Raw genomic sequence first — 15238 nt, 5'->3', positions numbered from 1 at the left:
AAAAATCATTTCTAGATGCCCTGAAGCAAGTGTGAGAGATTAACAGTAGAATATATTCACAACCTTGAAGTAGGAAAAGACTGCATAAAGAAGGATACAAAAAGCACAAGCTATAAAATTAATAAAATTTGATCATCCAAAGAAACAACTGAGAGACAGAAAAGATAACCACAATGTTAGAAGACAGTGGAAAAGTAAAAAGGTGAAAAAGAACTAATGTCCAAGATACTTTTTAAAAAAAACCCCACAGAACAACAATAAATAGAGGATATATAACTTAATAGAAAAGTGAACAAAACGCTGGAAAGAACTCTTTAGAAAAGTGGATAATCAAAGAGTCATAAAATACTTTCACAACGGGTTTGCCTCCAGGACACAAGTGTCTTGAAAACTGCCATTAGACCTGACCAAAAATGGAAAAGGAAAAGACCCACATCGACATTGTTATGTCTTCATTGGGCACGTAGATTCAGGGAGGTCTACCACGACTGGCCATCTGGTCTACAAATGTGGCAGGATTGACAAGAGAACAGTGGAAAAGTTCGAGAAGGAGGCTGCCGAGGTGGAAGGGCTCCTTCAAGAACGCCTGGGTCTTGGACAAACTGAAAGCTGAACGTGCATAGTATCACCATTGCTATCTCCCTGTGGAAATCTGAGACCAGCAAGTTCTGTGTTACCATCATTGATGCCCCCGGACACAGAGACTTCATCAAAAATGTGATTACAGGCACCTCCCAGGCTGACTGTGCTGTCCTGACTGTTGCTGCTGGTGCTGGTGAATTTGAGGCTGGCATCTCCAAGAGTGGGCATGAGCATGCCCTTCTGGCCTGCACTCTGGGTGTGAAACAACTAATTGTTGGAGTTAAAATGGGTTCCATGGAGCCACCTTACAGCCAGAAGAGATATGAGGAAATTGTTAAGGAAGTCAGCGCCTACATTAAGAAAATTGGCTATAGTCCCGACACAGTAGCTTTTGTGCCAGTTCCTGGCTGGAATGGTGACAACATGCTGGAGCCAAGTGCTAACAGCAATCATGGTTCAAGGGATGGAAAGTCACCTGTAAGGATGGCAATGCCCATGGACCCACCCTGTGTGAAGCTCTGGATTGCATCCTGCCACCAACTCACCCAACAGACAGACTCTTGCATTTGCCCCTCCAGGATGTCTATAAAGTTGGTGGTATTGGTACTGTCCCTGTGGGTCGTGTGGAGACTGATGTTCTCCAACCTGGCATGGGGGTCACCTCTGTTCCAGGCAATGTAATGACTGAAGTGAAGTCTGCAGAAATGCACCATGAAGCACTGAGTGAAGCCCTTCCTGGGGACAATGTGGGCTTCCATGCCAATGATGTGTCTGTCAAAGACGTTCGTCATGGCAACATGGCTGGTGACAGCAAAAATGACCCACCAATGGAAGCTTCTGGCTTCACAGCCCAGCTGATTATTTTGAACCATCCAGGCCAGATCAGTGCAGGATATGCACCTGTGCTGGACTGTCACAGAGCTCACTTTGCTTACAAGTTTGCTGAGCTGAAGGGGAAGATTGATTGCTGTTCTGGAAAAAGCTGGAAGATGGTCCTAAATCCTTGAAATCCGGCGATGCTGCCGTCGTTGATATGGTTCCCAGCAAGCCCATGTGTGTCGAGAGCTTCTCTGACTCTCCTCCCCTGGGCCGTTTTGCTGTGCGTGACATGAGACAGACGGTCGCTGTGGATGTCATCAAAGCAGTGGGCAAGAAGGCAGCTGGAGCTGGCAAGGTCACCAAGTCTGCCCAGAAAGCTCAGAAGGCTAAATGAATATTATCCCCAATACCTGCCACCCCAAGTCTTAATAGTGGTGGAAGAACGGTCTCAGAACTGTTTGTCTCAATTGACCATTTATGTTTAATAGCAAAAGACTGGTTAATGATAACAATGCATTGTAAAACCTTCAGAAGGAAAGGAGAATGTTTTGTGGACCATATGTTTTGTGTGTGGCAGTTTAAGTTATTAGTTCTTAAAATCAGTACTTTTTAATGAAAACAACTTGACCAAAAATCTGTCACAGAATTTGAGACCCATTAATAAAAAGCTTAATGAGAAACCAGTGTCTTCTTTGGGTCAACACTGTAACTCCCTGTAACTACTTTGGGAAGAGGTGCTCATACCCTGTTTCTGGTAAAACAATTTTTCTATTCATGGGTTTGTATTTCTAGGGTGGTGCTTCAGATTTGTTAAGCTTGTGTTGAGAACTCATCTGTTTTAAGAACATCTTAAAAAGCATTGGTGCAACACTTTCTAGGTTAGGACAGATGAGTAAAGAGTAACTATGTTTTATATGTAAGCTAGTTTGTAAGGTCAGATTCTACAGTGTAAAAGCTCCTGTTGCATATAAAATTTTGTATGGTTACATAAATAATAAGTAAATCTATGTCATTTAGATTCCCAGTTATCAGGCTGTGCATTCACATTTATAATATTATTAAGTAGTTAATCTAAGTCGCAGAGAGGAGCTACTCCACGTCCAAGGTCAGGGGCGGCGGCCGAGAGTGCCAGGGATTTCTTTGGAAGGAATGATGAAACTCTAGTACTTTGGCCACCTCATGCGAAGAGTTGACTCATTGGAAAAGACCCTGATGCTGGGAGGGATTGGGGGCAGGAAGAGAAGGGGAGACAGAGGATGAGATGGCTGGATGGCATCACTGACTCAGTGGACATGAGTCTGAGTGAACTCCGGGAGTTGGTGATGAACAGGAAGGCCTGGCGTGCTGCGATTCATGGGGTCGCAAAGAGTCGGACACGACTGAGCGACTGAACTGAACTGAACTGAGTTAATCTAAAATGTGAGGCTTAGATGCTGGAAGCTAAATATCACACATATTTAATACTTTCAATAGAAAGGTTATACATATTCATAAAACAATGGAATGGATAAATTGTGATAACATCAACAATGGAATATTATGAAACAGTGAAATGTAAAAGCACACAACTTCATAAAATATGAATCACATAAACATAATGTTGCAGGAAAGAAACTAGACGCAAATGAATATGCATTGTATGACTCCACTTACAGAATTTTAACCTGCTATAAATATTCTTCCAAAGCAAATAAGATTAAACTTTTGTCATCAGTGACTTTGAGGAAATATGAGAAGGGTTTCTGGTGTGTAGGCAATGCTTAATTTTCTTCATCCAAATGCTGGTCACGCTATTTAGTTTGTGAAAAATGTATCAAGTGGTACTGTTTTTTAAAAAAATAAGGTTCAGTTCACCTACAATTAACACAGGTGTTCATATGGTAATGTCTTGGGTATTCCATGTCATGGTTTTTGATAATTGGGTGCACCTGTGCAAGCTGCATCCAAAACAACTATAGAAATTTATCCACGCCCTTTTTGAGTCAATTTTCCTTCTGCACAGATAAGCCATTTTCATATTTCTATTACAATACCTTGGTTTAGCCTGTTCTACAAATTATGCAAATGGCATAGAATATATGCTGGGGGCGGGGCAGATTTCACCTGCCTTGCTTAATGTTACACTTTGGGGAGATTCATCCATGTTACTTTATGCAGTAGTTTGTGCTTTTTAAAAATTTCTGAATACCATTTCATTTTTGAATATGCTATAGTTTATTTATGCTCATATTAATGGATATTTGGGCTGTTTGCCCTGTTTGGCTGTTATAAATAAATGTTTGAAATGTATCATTACAAATGATATAGACTCATTAAATGTTTCCTATTTTATCTTTGAAACCACTATAATTGATATTGTTGCTATAAAATATTTTTTACTTTAACAGGGTTATTTGCATCCAAATTTCAAGTACTTTGATATAATGCCTATACCTTTCTGAAACTTGAAAAATGAAAATGAATTTAAAAACTTAAACATAGTCAATTCGTTTTTCTAAAATGTTTCTGTTGGCATTCAGAAAATTATATATATTTCAAAAAAGAGTAAAGTTGCATGAAGTGACTTTAAAAGTTTCCAGTTTCCACTGATAATTAGTTTTGAAAGTAGAAATGTATTTTTATGTTTTAGAGTTAATACATTCTGTGAAATAGTAATATACTTTGCATTTTTCTTGGGTTATACATTTAAGAAATCTAAAAAGTTTTACAAACATTTAAACAAATTTTCCTTTAAGTAACTTGATATAAGTTTACGACATTAATTACATTCTACAATTGGAAAATTGGTAACTTTAGAGATGAAATATGTTCACCTTTTCTTTGGTAAATATCTTTCTTTCCATAAACATTTTGCTCTACATAAATTGATGCATCTGATGATTGTATTTTTTTTTTTCAAATTCAGGTTTTACTTGCAAAGTAGCTACTATTTTCTTTAATGCTGTTGCATTGAGCCTATATAGAAATCTACCACAGGAAAATAGTGATGTCTTGGCTACAGTTGTGAAGAATCCAAGAGTTAAAAAAAATGAAAGAGAAGAATCAACATTATGTAAGAATTACACAATTGTCAATCTATCAATGGGATATTATTGGATATTAATAAAATTTAATGGATGGAATGGGGAGGGAGGAGGGAGGAGGGTTCAGGATGGGGAACACATGTATACCTGTGGTGGATTCATTTTGATATTTGGCAAAACTAATACAGTTATGTATAGTTTAAAAATAAAATAAAATTAAAAAAAATAAAATAAAATTTAAAATAATTTAATATAACTACATGTTTAATAAGTTCATGTGATCTTATAAGTTTTATTATTTTGAGTATAAAATAATAATATAGTCTGTGTTTTGCACTTTTAAAAGATATCACACATATTTAATACTTTCAATAGAAAGGTCATACTCTGAAAGAAAAAGATGAAGTGAAAGTAGAAAATACACATAAGTTAATTGTAACTGCAGTGATGTCTTATATATTCCTTATTGGTCTTTGGTTATGTAGGATTGGGCTTCCCTGGTGGCTCAAATGGTAAGTCATCTGCCTGCAATGAGGGAGCTGTTCAGTCTCTAAATCATGTCTGACACTGCGACCCCGTAGACTGCAGCACGCCAGGCTTCCCTGTCCTTCACCATCTCCCGGAGCTTGCTCAAACTCACGTCCACTGAGTCGGTGATGTCATCCAACCATCTTGTCCTCTGTCGTCCCCTTCTCCTGCCCTCAGTCTTTCCCAGAAATAAGACCCCAGTTCAATCCCTGGGTTGGGAACATCCCGTTGAGAAGGAAATGGCAACCCCCTCCAGGAATCTTGCCTAGAGAATTCCATGGACAAAGAAGTCTGGAGGGCTACACTCCATGGGGTTGCAAAGAGTCAGACACAACTGAACAACCACCACGTTCATTTTTTTATGTAGAATTATTTAGGTTTCATGTAGTTTATTCTTGCTACTTTTCCTCTGGGCTGTGCATATTTATAAATAATTTTCAAAATAAGACTAGATGTGCCAATCCAGTTCATATAATAAATATTTACATGAAAGTTATATTTGCTCTCCAAAAGGAGACATGTCAAACTATTTAAAAATTAGCATTTTTCCTTTATTTGGTAATGGAAAGGTTTTCTCAGAAAATTTATCCAAACAGTCAATTGGCCAGTTTACAATACATATTTTCATGCTTCTTTACTATTAGTAGACATGAAATTCAATATGATCATATACTTCTCTGTTTCACTTAATTTCTTGACTTGAATTTTATTGGTAAAGACTACTGATACCTCAGTTGATATCCATTTTTGTGTTTTTATATTTAATTTTATGATTAATCATAATCATTTCACTTAAAGAAATGTTCAAATCTGAATGCAGAAAACGTGCCATTTGTGGAGTTTTTCTTAAGCTTAAATGTGTTTCAATAGAAAAATGTTGATATAATTATTTCATACATGATTTAATACCTATCCAAATCATAAAGCAATTTTCCAACTATTAAAAAATAAAATTGCTATGAAACAAAAGCTTCTCTACAATGTTTCTTTTGTTCTCTTGGGAGAATGAACAACTCACAAAATTTCTCCTTGGTTATTCATATTAGTCAGTGACCCTGTGTGTAAGGGCAGACATGGCCCTATTCATGGTCTTGGTTGGCAGAAGGAAATGTGAAGCAGGGAGTGTTCATATCTTCCTATACGTTTTTCTACCTAGCTGTAACATGCATTTATGAAAATCTATAAACTTGCCTTTATGTGAAACTTGACTGTTCTCTGTTTGAACCAGCAGGATAGTAGAATATCTGAGGATCAGAATGTGAAAACAGAAGTTTTTCCTTTAAAGATTCTACAAGATCTGTTGCTGTGCTACATTCAGAAAAGGAAAATCACATGTGATTGCAAAAGTAGTAGAAATGTAATCTGTGGTGATTTGTATTTTCATAATAAAGTACATTCTTATAAAGTGTTTCTCTTATGTTTTTAATATATGTAGGATTTTAAACACCAATGTACAGTATAGGTTTTCCTAGAATTAGAGGTTAATACTTGTAGGGTATTTATATACTTTCTTTATATTCTATTGTCTAAAAATATTATTTGAAAATTTATGCAATGAGGAAATAAGATAATAATATTCTGATCCATTTTGAAGGAACTTGTAGTATGTTTCTGTGTTTATGTGTAAATATCTATATATGTATTTTTTGTGTAAGTAGAGTAAAAGTATAGTAAAGATTATAACAATTTGGACAGTAGTGTTGACTTCAATTTGCATATAATATTCTGCTACAATAGAACGTGTGTTTCTATGCCGCAAACTAGTTCACAGAGGATTGATAGAGAAAATATAACCCCAAAGTCACTGGTTAACACCACTTTAGCAGCTTTTAAAACAATCAGTGGAAGCTTCTCAATGTTAATGAGAAAACCTTAGTCTTAAGGAAAAAGGCCAGCTAAAAATCCTATTAAAATACTTTTCTTTGTAATCAGTTTTGAGTATTTTAATGCTATCAAGGATCAGTACACATTCTAGAGTGTTAATGTATCCAGTGAAGCTGCAACTGCAGATGAAGAAGCTGCAAAGGCATTTTTAAATATCAGATTTTAAATTTAAATTTTTGATGAAGCAGTTTTCTATTGACAGTTGGTGCCCTCAAGGAACTACTTCTCAAAGGAGGGAGGTGAGCCCCAGCCTTAAAACTTAAAGAACTGATTGACTGTGTGAAAATTGCTGATTGCTGGGTGAAAATGCTAGAGAGATTTAGCTAAGCTAAAATTCATTAAGATTGTGATTATTTTTGTTAGGACTGTGGTTACAAAGTTGCATAGGTTTTTGAATGGTTCACCTCTACAGTATTTTCTGCATCAGCCTAATTATTTTGGGTGCTTGATTTTGCCTGAAGGGACATTTTTAAGCAAAGCCTACTTAATACTGGGCTTCCCTAGTGACTCAGTGGTAAAGGAGCCACCTGCCAATACAGGAGATGCAAGAGACAAGGGTTCTATCCCTGCAGAAGGGAATGGCAAGCCACTCCAGTATTCGTGCCTGGGAAATCCCATGGACAGAGGAACCTGGCAGGCTACAGTCCATGGGATCAAAAGAGTTGGACACAACTTAGTGACTAAACAACAATACCTGGTGTTACAGCAGAGTGCTTATGTTTTAGAATTGATGAGTTTATTTGTGCTCTTTAAGTTGCATTTTCACCAAAGTCTTAATACCTATGACTATCCTGTCTCTTCAATCTTTTTCTTCTCTGGATTCTTATGTAAACTAGATTGATGCTTTCTTGATTTAACATTTAGCATTTAACCTTACACATATAGTCTAGAAAAGCATCAAGGTTTGGTTTATTAACAGAACATTTTCCTTTTTCAGCACTAAGAGTTTATTCCCCCTTTCCCCCCAGCTTTAAGATATAATTGACACACAGTACTGTATAAGGTTGGGCTCCAGGTGGCACAGTGGTAAAGAAATTGCCTGCCAGTGCAGGAAACACAAGAGATGGCCTGCAGTAGGAAATGGCAACCCACTCCAGTATTCTTGCCTGGAAAATGCCATGACCAGAGGAGCCTGGCAGGCAATAGTCCAGGGGATCACAAAGAGTCAGACACAGCCGGGCACAGCGCACACTGTGTAAGGTTAAGGTGTACAGTGTGATGCCCTGAGTCACACGTATGGTATAGTGATCACCACAGTAAGTCTACCGCAGTCACATTCGTCATCTAATACAGACAAGAAAGAAAGAGGAAGGAGGGAAGAAAAACAGAAAGAGCCGATGTTTTTTCCTCATGATGAGAACTCTTAGGATCTTCCCTCCTAACTCCCAGTGACACAGTGCTAAGTGTAGTCATCACGTGGTGTATATCCCAGTACTTCTATATCTTACGGCTGGAGGTTTGCGTCTTTGACCGTCTTAATTGCCCCTGATCAACTCAGATCCTTTTTCTATGACTTTAGATTGTGTTTGGTTTGTTTCAAATCCCATATAAGTGATAACATAAAATAGTTGTCTTTCTCTTTGGGACTTATTTCACTAAGCATAATATTCTCTAGGTCTGTTCATGTTTTTGCAAATGACAGAATTCTTTTTTAGGTCTGAGTGATCCCTCATGGTATATACGTATATACATGCAAAAACATATACTTTATCCGTTTATCTGTTGATACAAACCTAGTTTGCTTCTATATCTTTAAAAAAAATAGTATAGTTATTTTATTTTTTATTTATTATGGCATTCAGGATCTTGTTCCCTGGCCAGGGATTGAGCCCGGGCCCCCTTCATTGGAAGCTCAGAGTCTTAATGTTGCACCACCGGGGAAGTCCCTGCTTCCGTATCTTGGTTGTTGTAAATAGTACTGCTGTGAACACTGCGTGAAGGTATCTTTTTGAATTAGTGATTTGTTTTTTTGTTTTTTTCCTTTGGATATATATCAAGTAGAGTTATTGAATTACATGGTAGTTCTATTTTTAGTTTTTCTGAGAAACCAACATACTGTCTTCCCAGGGTCTGCTCCCATTTTCATTCTAGAGTTCCCATTTATCCACACCCTCACCAACATTTGTTATTTGTAGACTTTTTGATGATAGCCATTCTGACACATGCAAGGTGCTATCTCACTGTGGTTTTGATTTGCATTTCTCTGGTGATTAGTGATACTGAGTGTCTTTTCATGTGCCTTTTGGCCACTCATATGTCTTCTTTGGAAAAGATGTGTATTCAGGTCTTGTGCCCATTTTTTAATTGGGTTGTTTGGTTTTTTGGTATTGAGTCATATGAAATGATTATACATTTTGGATATCAACCCCTTATTGGCCATATTATTTGGAAGTATTTATCTCACTTGGTAGGCTGTCAATGGTTTTCTTTGCTGTGAAAAACCTTTCATATTTAATTAGGTAGGAATAGCTTATTTTTGATTCTGTTTCTTTGGCCTCAGGAGACAGACTCAAAAGAATACTGCTTTGATTTATGTCAAAGAGTGTTCTGCATGTTTTCTTCTAGGAGTTTTTTTGTTTTGTTTTGAGGCTTACATTTAGGTCTTTAACTCATTTGAATTTATTTTTGTATATGGTGCGGGAAAATGTTCGAATATCATAATTTTATGTGTTGATGGCAAGGTTCCCCAGCACCATTTATGAAGAGACTATCTTTTATCCATTTTATATGACATGCCTCCTTTGTCATAGACTAGTTGTTTGTAAGTGTTTGGGCTTAATTCTGGGCTCCGTATCCTGTTCCGTTGTACTTTCTCTTTTGTGTCAGTCCCATGCGATTTTGATTACTGTATCTTTGTGGTATAGCCTGAAGTCGGAACATGATACCTCCAGTTTTGTTATTTTTTTTAAGATTATTTTGGCTATTCTGGATCATTTTGTGGTTCCATATAAATTGTAGGATTGTCTGTTCTAGTTCTGTGGAAAATATAATGGGTATTCTGATAAGGATTGCATTAAATTTATAGATTGCTTTAGGTATTATGGGCATCAACACAATATTAAATCTTAAAGGGAACCCACTTGCACTGTTGGTAGGAATGTAAACTGATACAACCACTATAGAACTACCATATGACCCAGGAATCCCACTCCTGGGCATATACCCTGAGAAAATCATAATTGAAAATTGAGTCATTTTGTATGCATCAGAATTAAAAATTTAAAAAACATAACAAGATCTCTTGTTGAGAATTTGGGCAAATAGACTTTCTCTTTTTCACTTTTACACTTCTATATGGTGGAAGTGTGAAACTGTAGAAGCATTGTGAACAGTTATTTGCTTTATGTTCTAAGTTGAAAGTGTATATACCATGTAACCCAAAAATTCCATTCCTAGGAGTATAAATCTTAGAAAAACTTTACATATGTTCAGAAAGAGACATGCTAAGAAATGTTCATAGAAGTAATGGTTTGTATGAGGAAATAGGGGAACAATAAAAATTGTAATTGGTAAGATAACATAAATGCATTATGTGATATTTTTATAATGGAAACCAATTGCTATTAAATGGTGAAACTGAGGTGGAGCTGTCAAAATGAATATTTAAAAATAAAATGAACAAAAATGCCAAATTTCAAGTTATGTATGTAAATGTGTATAACATACAATAATTATTTATGGTTGTATATGGATCACAACAAACTGTGAAAAATTCTTAGAGATGGGAATACCAGTCCACCTTTCCTGTCTGCTGAGAATAATGTATGCAGGTCAAAGTGCAACAGTTAGAACCGTATATGGAACAATCAGATCAGATCAGATCAGTCGCTCAGTCATGTCCGACTCTTTGCGACCCCATGAATCGCAGCACGCCAGGCCTCCCTGTCCATCACCAACTCCCAGAGTTCACTGAGACTCACGTCCATCGAGTCAGCGATGCCATCCAGCCATCTCATCCTCTGTCGTCCCCTTCTCCTCCTGCCCCCAATCCCTCCCAGCATCAGGGTCTTTTCCAATGAGTCAACTCTTTGCATGAGGTGGCCAAAGTACTGGAGTTTCAGCTTTAGCCTCATTCCTTCCAAAGAAATCCCAGGACTGATCTCCTTCAGAATGGACTGGTTGGATCTCCTTGCAGTCCAAGGGACTCTCAAGAGTCTTCTCCAACACCACAGTTCAAAGTCATCAATTCTTCGGCGCTCAGCCTTCTTCACAGTCCAACTCTCACATCCATACATGACCACTGGAAAAACCATAGCCTTGACTAGACGGACCTTTGTTGGCAAAGTAATGTCTCTGCTTTTGAATATGCTATCTAGGTTGGTCATAACTTTCCTTCCAAGGAGTAAGCATCTTTTAATTTCATGGCTGCAGTCACCATCTGTAGTGATTTTGGAGCCCAGAAAAATAAAGTCTGACATTGTTTTCACTGTTTCCCCATCTATTTCCCATGAAGTGGTGGGACCGGATGCCATGATCTTTGTTTTCTGAATGTTGAGCTTTAAGCCAACTTTTTCACTCTCCACTTTCACTTTCATCAAGAGGCTTTTGAGTTCCTCTTCACTTTCTGCCATAAGGGTGGTGTCATCTGCATATCTGAGGTTACTGATATTTCTCCCGGCAATCTTGATTCCAACTTGTGTTTCTTCCAGTCCAGTGTTTCTCATGATGTTCTCTGCATATAAGTTAAATAAACAGGGTGACAATATACAGCCTTGACGAACTCCTTTTCCTATGTGGAACCAGTCTGTTGTTCCATGTCCAGTTCTAACTGTTGCTTCCTGACCTGCATACAAATTTCTCAAGAGGCAGATCAGGTGGTCTGGTATTCCCACCAATGGACTGGTTCAAACTTGGGAAAGGGGTACATTAAGGCTGTATATTGTCACCTTGATTATTTAACTTCTATGCAGAGTACATCATGAGAAACACTGGGCTGGATGACTCACAAGATGAAATCAAGATTGCTGGGAGAAATATCAATAACCTCAGATATGCAGATGACACCACCCTTATGGCATAAAAGCGAAGAAGAACTAAAAGCCTCTTGATGAAAGTGAAAGAGGAGAGTGAAAAAGCTGGCTTAAAACTCAACATTCAGAAAACTAAAATCATGGCATCTGGTTCCATCACTTCATGGCAAATAGATGGGGAAACAGTGGAAACAGTGACATATTTTATTTTCTTGGGCTCCAAAATCACTGTGGACAGTGACTGTGGTCATGAAATGAAGACACTTGCTTCTTGGCAGAAAAACTAGGACAAACCCAGACAGCATATTAGAAAGCAGAGACTTTGCCAACAAAGGTCCGTATAGTCAAAGCTATGGTTTTTCCAGTGGTCATGTATGGATGTGAGAGTTGGACTATAAAGAAAACAGTGCCAAAGAATTGATGTTTTTGAAATGTGGTGTTGGAGAAAACTCTTGGGAGTCCCTTGGACTGCAAGGAGATCCATCCAGTCCATCCTAAAGGAAATCAGTCCTGAATATTCATTGGAAGGACTGATGCTGAAGCTGAAATGCCAATACTTTGGCCACCTTATGTGAAAAGCCAAATTCATTAGAAAAACCCTGAAAGTACTAAACAAAGGAGGAGAAAGATTGAAGGCAGGAAGAGAAAGGAGTGGCAGAGAATGAGATGGTTGGAAGACATCACCAGCTCAATGGACATGAGTTTGCACAAACTCTGGGAGATAGTGAAAGGGAAGCCTGGCTGGCGTGCTGCAGTCCTTGGGGTTGCTAAGAGTTGGACATGACTGAGTGACTGAAGTGAACTGAACTGATTAAATATGGTCATTTTGGATTCTAAAATGCATAATGGTCAGGGGTAGCATGTGAAGAATCAGAAAATTATTAATATAAAGAAGATAGCAACTCCTTTGTACATATGGATGACAACAAGCCAAGGCCTTTTCAATACATCTCAGGAGCAGCCTGGTATTTCTAAAAGAGTGAAATGTTTCCGAACCTCTCACTCAGTTATTTTATTCAATATTTTGATAACTTTCTCTGTGACAGGTAAGTGTTTTTCTACTATTTTTTTTGAACTTTGCTCTCTTTTGGTAAACACCAGCATTGGCAGTTCTGAGTAAAACCTTTGCCCCTTTCTTTTGGAACCACTCTTCCACTAACCCCTAGTAGAAACTTCGAAGCTTCATTTTACATACTCTCATGTAAGCTTTTTTCCTTTTCAATTTTTCTTCCCCCAAACAAGTTATTTATCATATCACCTGTGCTATTTGAATTTACTTACATTGCCTTACTTGTCTGTTCTAGCCCCTGCCCCTCAGTGGTGTTCAATCTGCTAAGGTCCGAGGTCAGTAACCTTGCTCTGCCAAGTTCTAGAGGATAAAAGTTTTGGGTTTGCTTCAGTACATAAGCAAATGAGCATGGCTATGTTCTAATAAAACTTTATGGACATTGAAATTTGAATTTAATATACTTTTCATGTGCCACAAAATCTGCTTCTTTTGATTTCTTTTAAGCCATTAAAAAAATGTGAAAACTATTCTTAGGCTGTACAATAACAGGAAACAGGAGGTCCACAGTTAGTTACTCTGTCAAGCAGCTACACTAATTTATATTCCCACCACCAACAGTGCACAAGGGCTTCCTTTTCTTCACATCCTCATCAACACTATCTCGTCTTTTTAATAATAGCCATTCTGACAGGTGTGAGGTGATATTTTATTGTTGTTTTGATTTACATTTCCCTGATAATTAGTGACCTTTTGATGTAATTGTTGGCCATTTAAATATCTTCTTGGAAAAATGTTAATTTATTAATGTCTTGCCATTTTTTAATTGGTTTGTTCGATTTTTTTTGGCCTTTGAGTTGTATAAGTTCCTTATATATTTTGCATATTAACATCTTAACAGATGTCAGATTTGCACCCATTTTCTTCGATTTTGTAGGTTGTCTTTTCATTTTGTTGCTTGCTTCTCTTGCTGTATAGAGACTTTTTAGTTGATGTGGTTATACTTATTTACCTTTGCTTTCGTTGCTTGTGCTGTTCGTGTCATAGCCATAAAACCATTGCCAAGAGGAGATTTTCCCCTGTGTTTTATTCTAGGAGCTTTATAGCTTCAGGTTTTATATTTATCTTTAATCCATCTTGAGTTAAGTTTTGTGAGTGATGTAAGATAGGGGTTCAGTTTCCTTCTCTTTTACATGACTAGTGTTACCAGCATCATTTTTTTCAGGAGGTATCTTTACTCCACTGAGTATTCTTGGCTCTTGTCAAATATTAGTTTACCACATATGCAGGGGTTTATCTTGGGGCTCATGATTCTGTTCCATTGGCCTATATATCTGTTTTTATACCAGTGTCCTACTGTTTTGATTGTTATAGCTCTATAATGGGGTTTGAAATTAGGAAGTGTGCTATTTCTGGATTATTTTTTCTAAAATACTATACATAGCTTTGGTTTCTCCATTATTGCCTATGAGAGTCCAAGAAGAGGCACTAGTGCCCTAAATAACTACCTTTCCCATCATCCTGTAAATATATAAATGTGCCTTTTCTCGCATACATGAAAAGTATATCTCTCTTGGTATAAAACATGGAGAACCCATGTTGGAGCAGTCATCATTGGGAAGAATTTCTGCTCTTTCATTGGAGTGAGTAAAGAGGGAGAAATGTACTTCTGTAATTCTACTTTAGAAATTAAAACTTATTTCTTCTCAGGAAAAAAAATTATCCTGTAATTTGGTACAGCAGGAATCCTATTATTTCTGTTATAATTCAAATGGACTAAGTGTAAATGTTGTTTAATTATACAGCTTAAGAATTTGGTCACTAATAAAGTATTCTTTCTTATTCTTTTGAAATATTTTTGAATTTTCATTCCTATTCTTTTATGGCTATCTGTATCAAAAGCAAAAGCAGAACTAAAAAAGCAGAGTTAATATCTGCGGATGCATGCTGTAGTCAGACACCACAATGAACACTGGCATTTACATCAGAACAGTTTGCAGTTAGCTTGCATCAATTATTGTGGGCATGTACCTGAAAGCTTCCTCGATTCTCAGTATGACTGGTGATTCATATTGTGGAGACATGTCACCTCTTTAGAGTTTGAACTATTATCTACCTTATAAAGCATGAGCTGAAATGTCAGATGTATAATTTACATGTATAATGTACTATGTTGAGGGCTTTTTTTTAAATTAGAAGGAGGATAGAACTAGCCTACATTTTGTTGACATACTTTACCATGTGACGTATCTGTTGACAAAAGTAAAAAGCACAATGTAAAAGTTGTGAGTTACATTTATTCAGGGACCTTACTGAGGGAAACGGCCCAGGAAACCAGCCTCTCAGAGTTCTGAGGACCTGCTCCAAAGAGGTAAGGGAGGAGTCAGGATATATATAATTTTTTTTTTTTTTTTTTGGCTAGGAAA

General features: G+C 37.2%; 1 protein-coding gene and 1 pseudogene across 1 annotated transcript in view; both read left to right on the top strand.

The window, feature by feature from the left end:
• Positions 1-6290, top strand: part of SLCO6A1 (solute carrier organic anion transporter family member 6A1) — a 106802-nt gene extending 100512 nt beyond the window's left edge. Inside the window, exons 14-15 of the mRNA XM_055554569.1 lie at positions 4307-4453; positions 6238-6290. Of these exons, the coding sequence (XP_055410544.1) occupies positions 4307-4453; positions 6238-6290 (200 nt within the window). The remainder of the gene's footprint in view (positions 1-4306; positions 4454-6237) is intronic.
• Positions 414-1986, top strand: LOC129640318 (elongation factor 1-alpha 1-like; annotated as a pseudogene).
• Positions 6291-15238: the final 8948 nt, after the last annotated feature.

The sequence above is a fragment of the Bubalus kerabau genome, chromosome 1 (genome assembly GCF_029407905.1).
Source record: "Bubalus kerabau isolate K-KA32 ecotype Philippines breed swamp buffalo chromosome 1, PCC_UOA_SB_1v2, whole genome shotgun sequence".
NCBI classification, from domain to species: domain Eukaryota; kingdom Metazoa; phylum Chordata; class Mammalia; order Artiodactyla; family Bovidae; genus Bubalus; species Bubalus kerabau.
The sequence above is the reverse complement of the archived record's forward strand: the minus strand, read 5'-3'. Positions and strand labels throughout refer to the sequence as shown.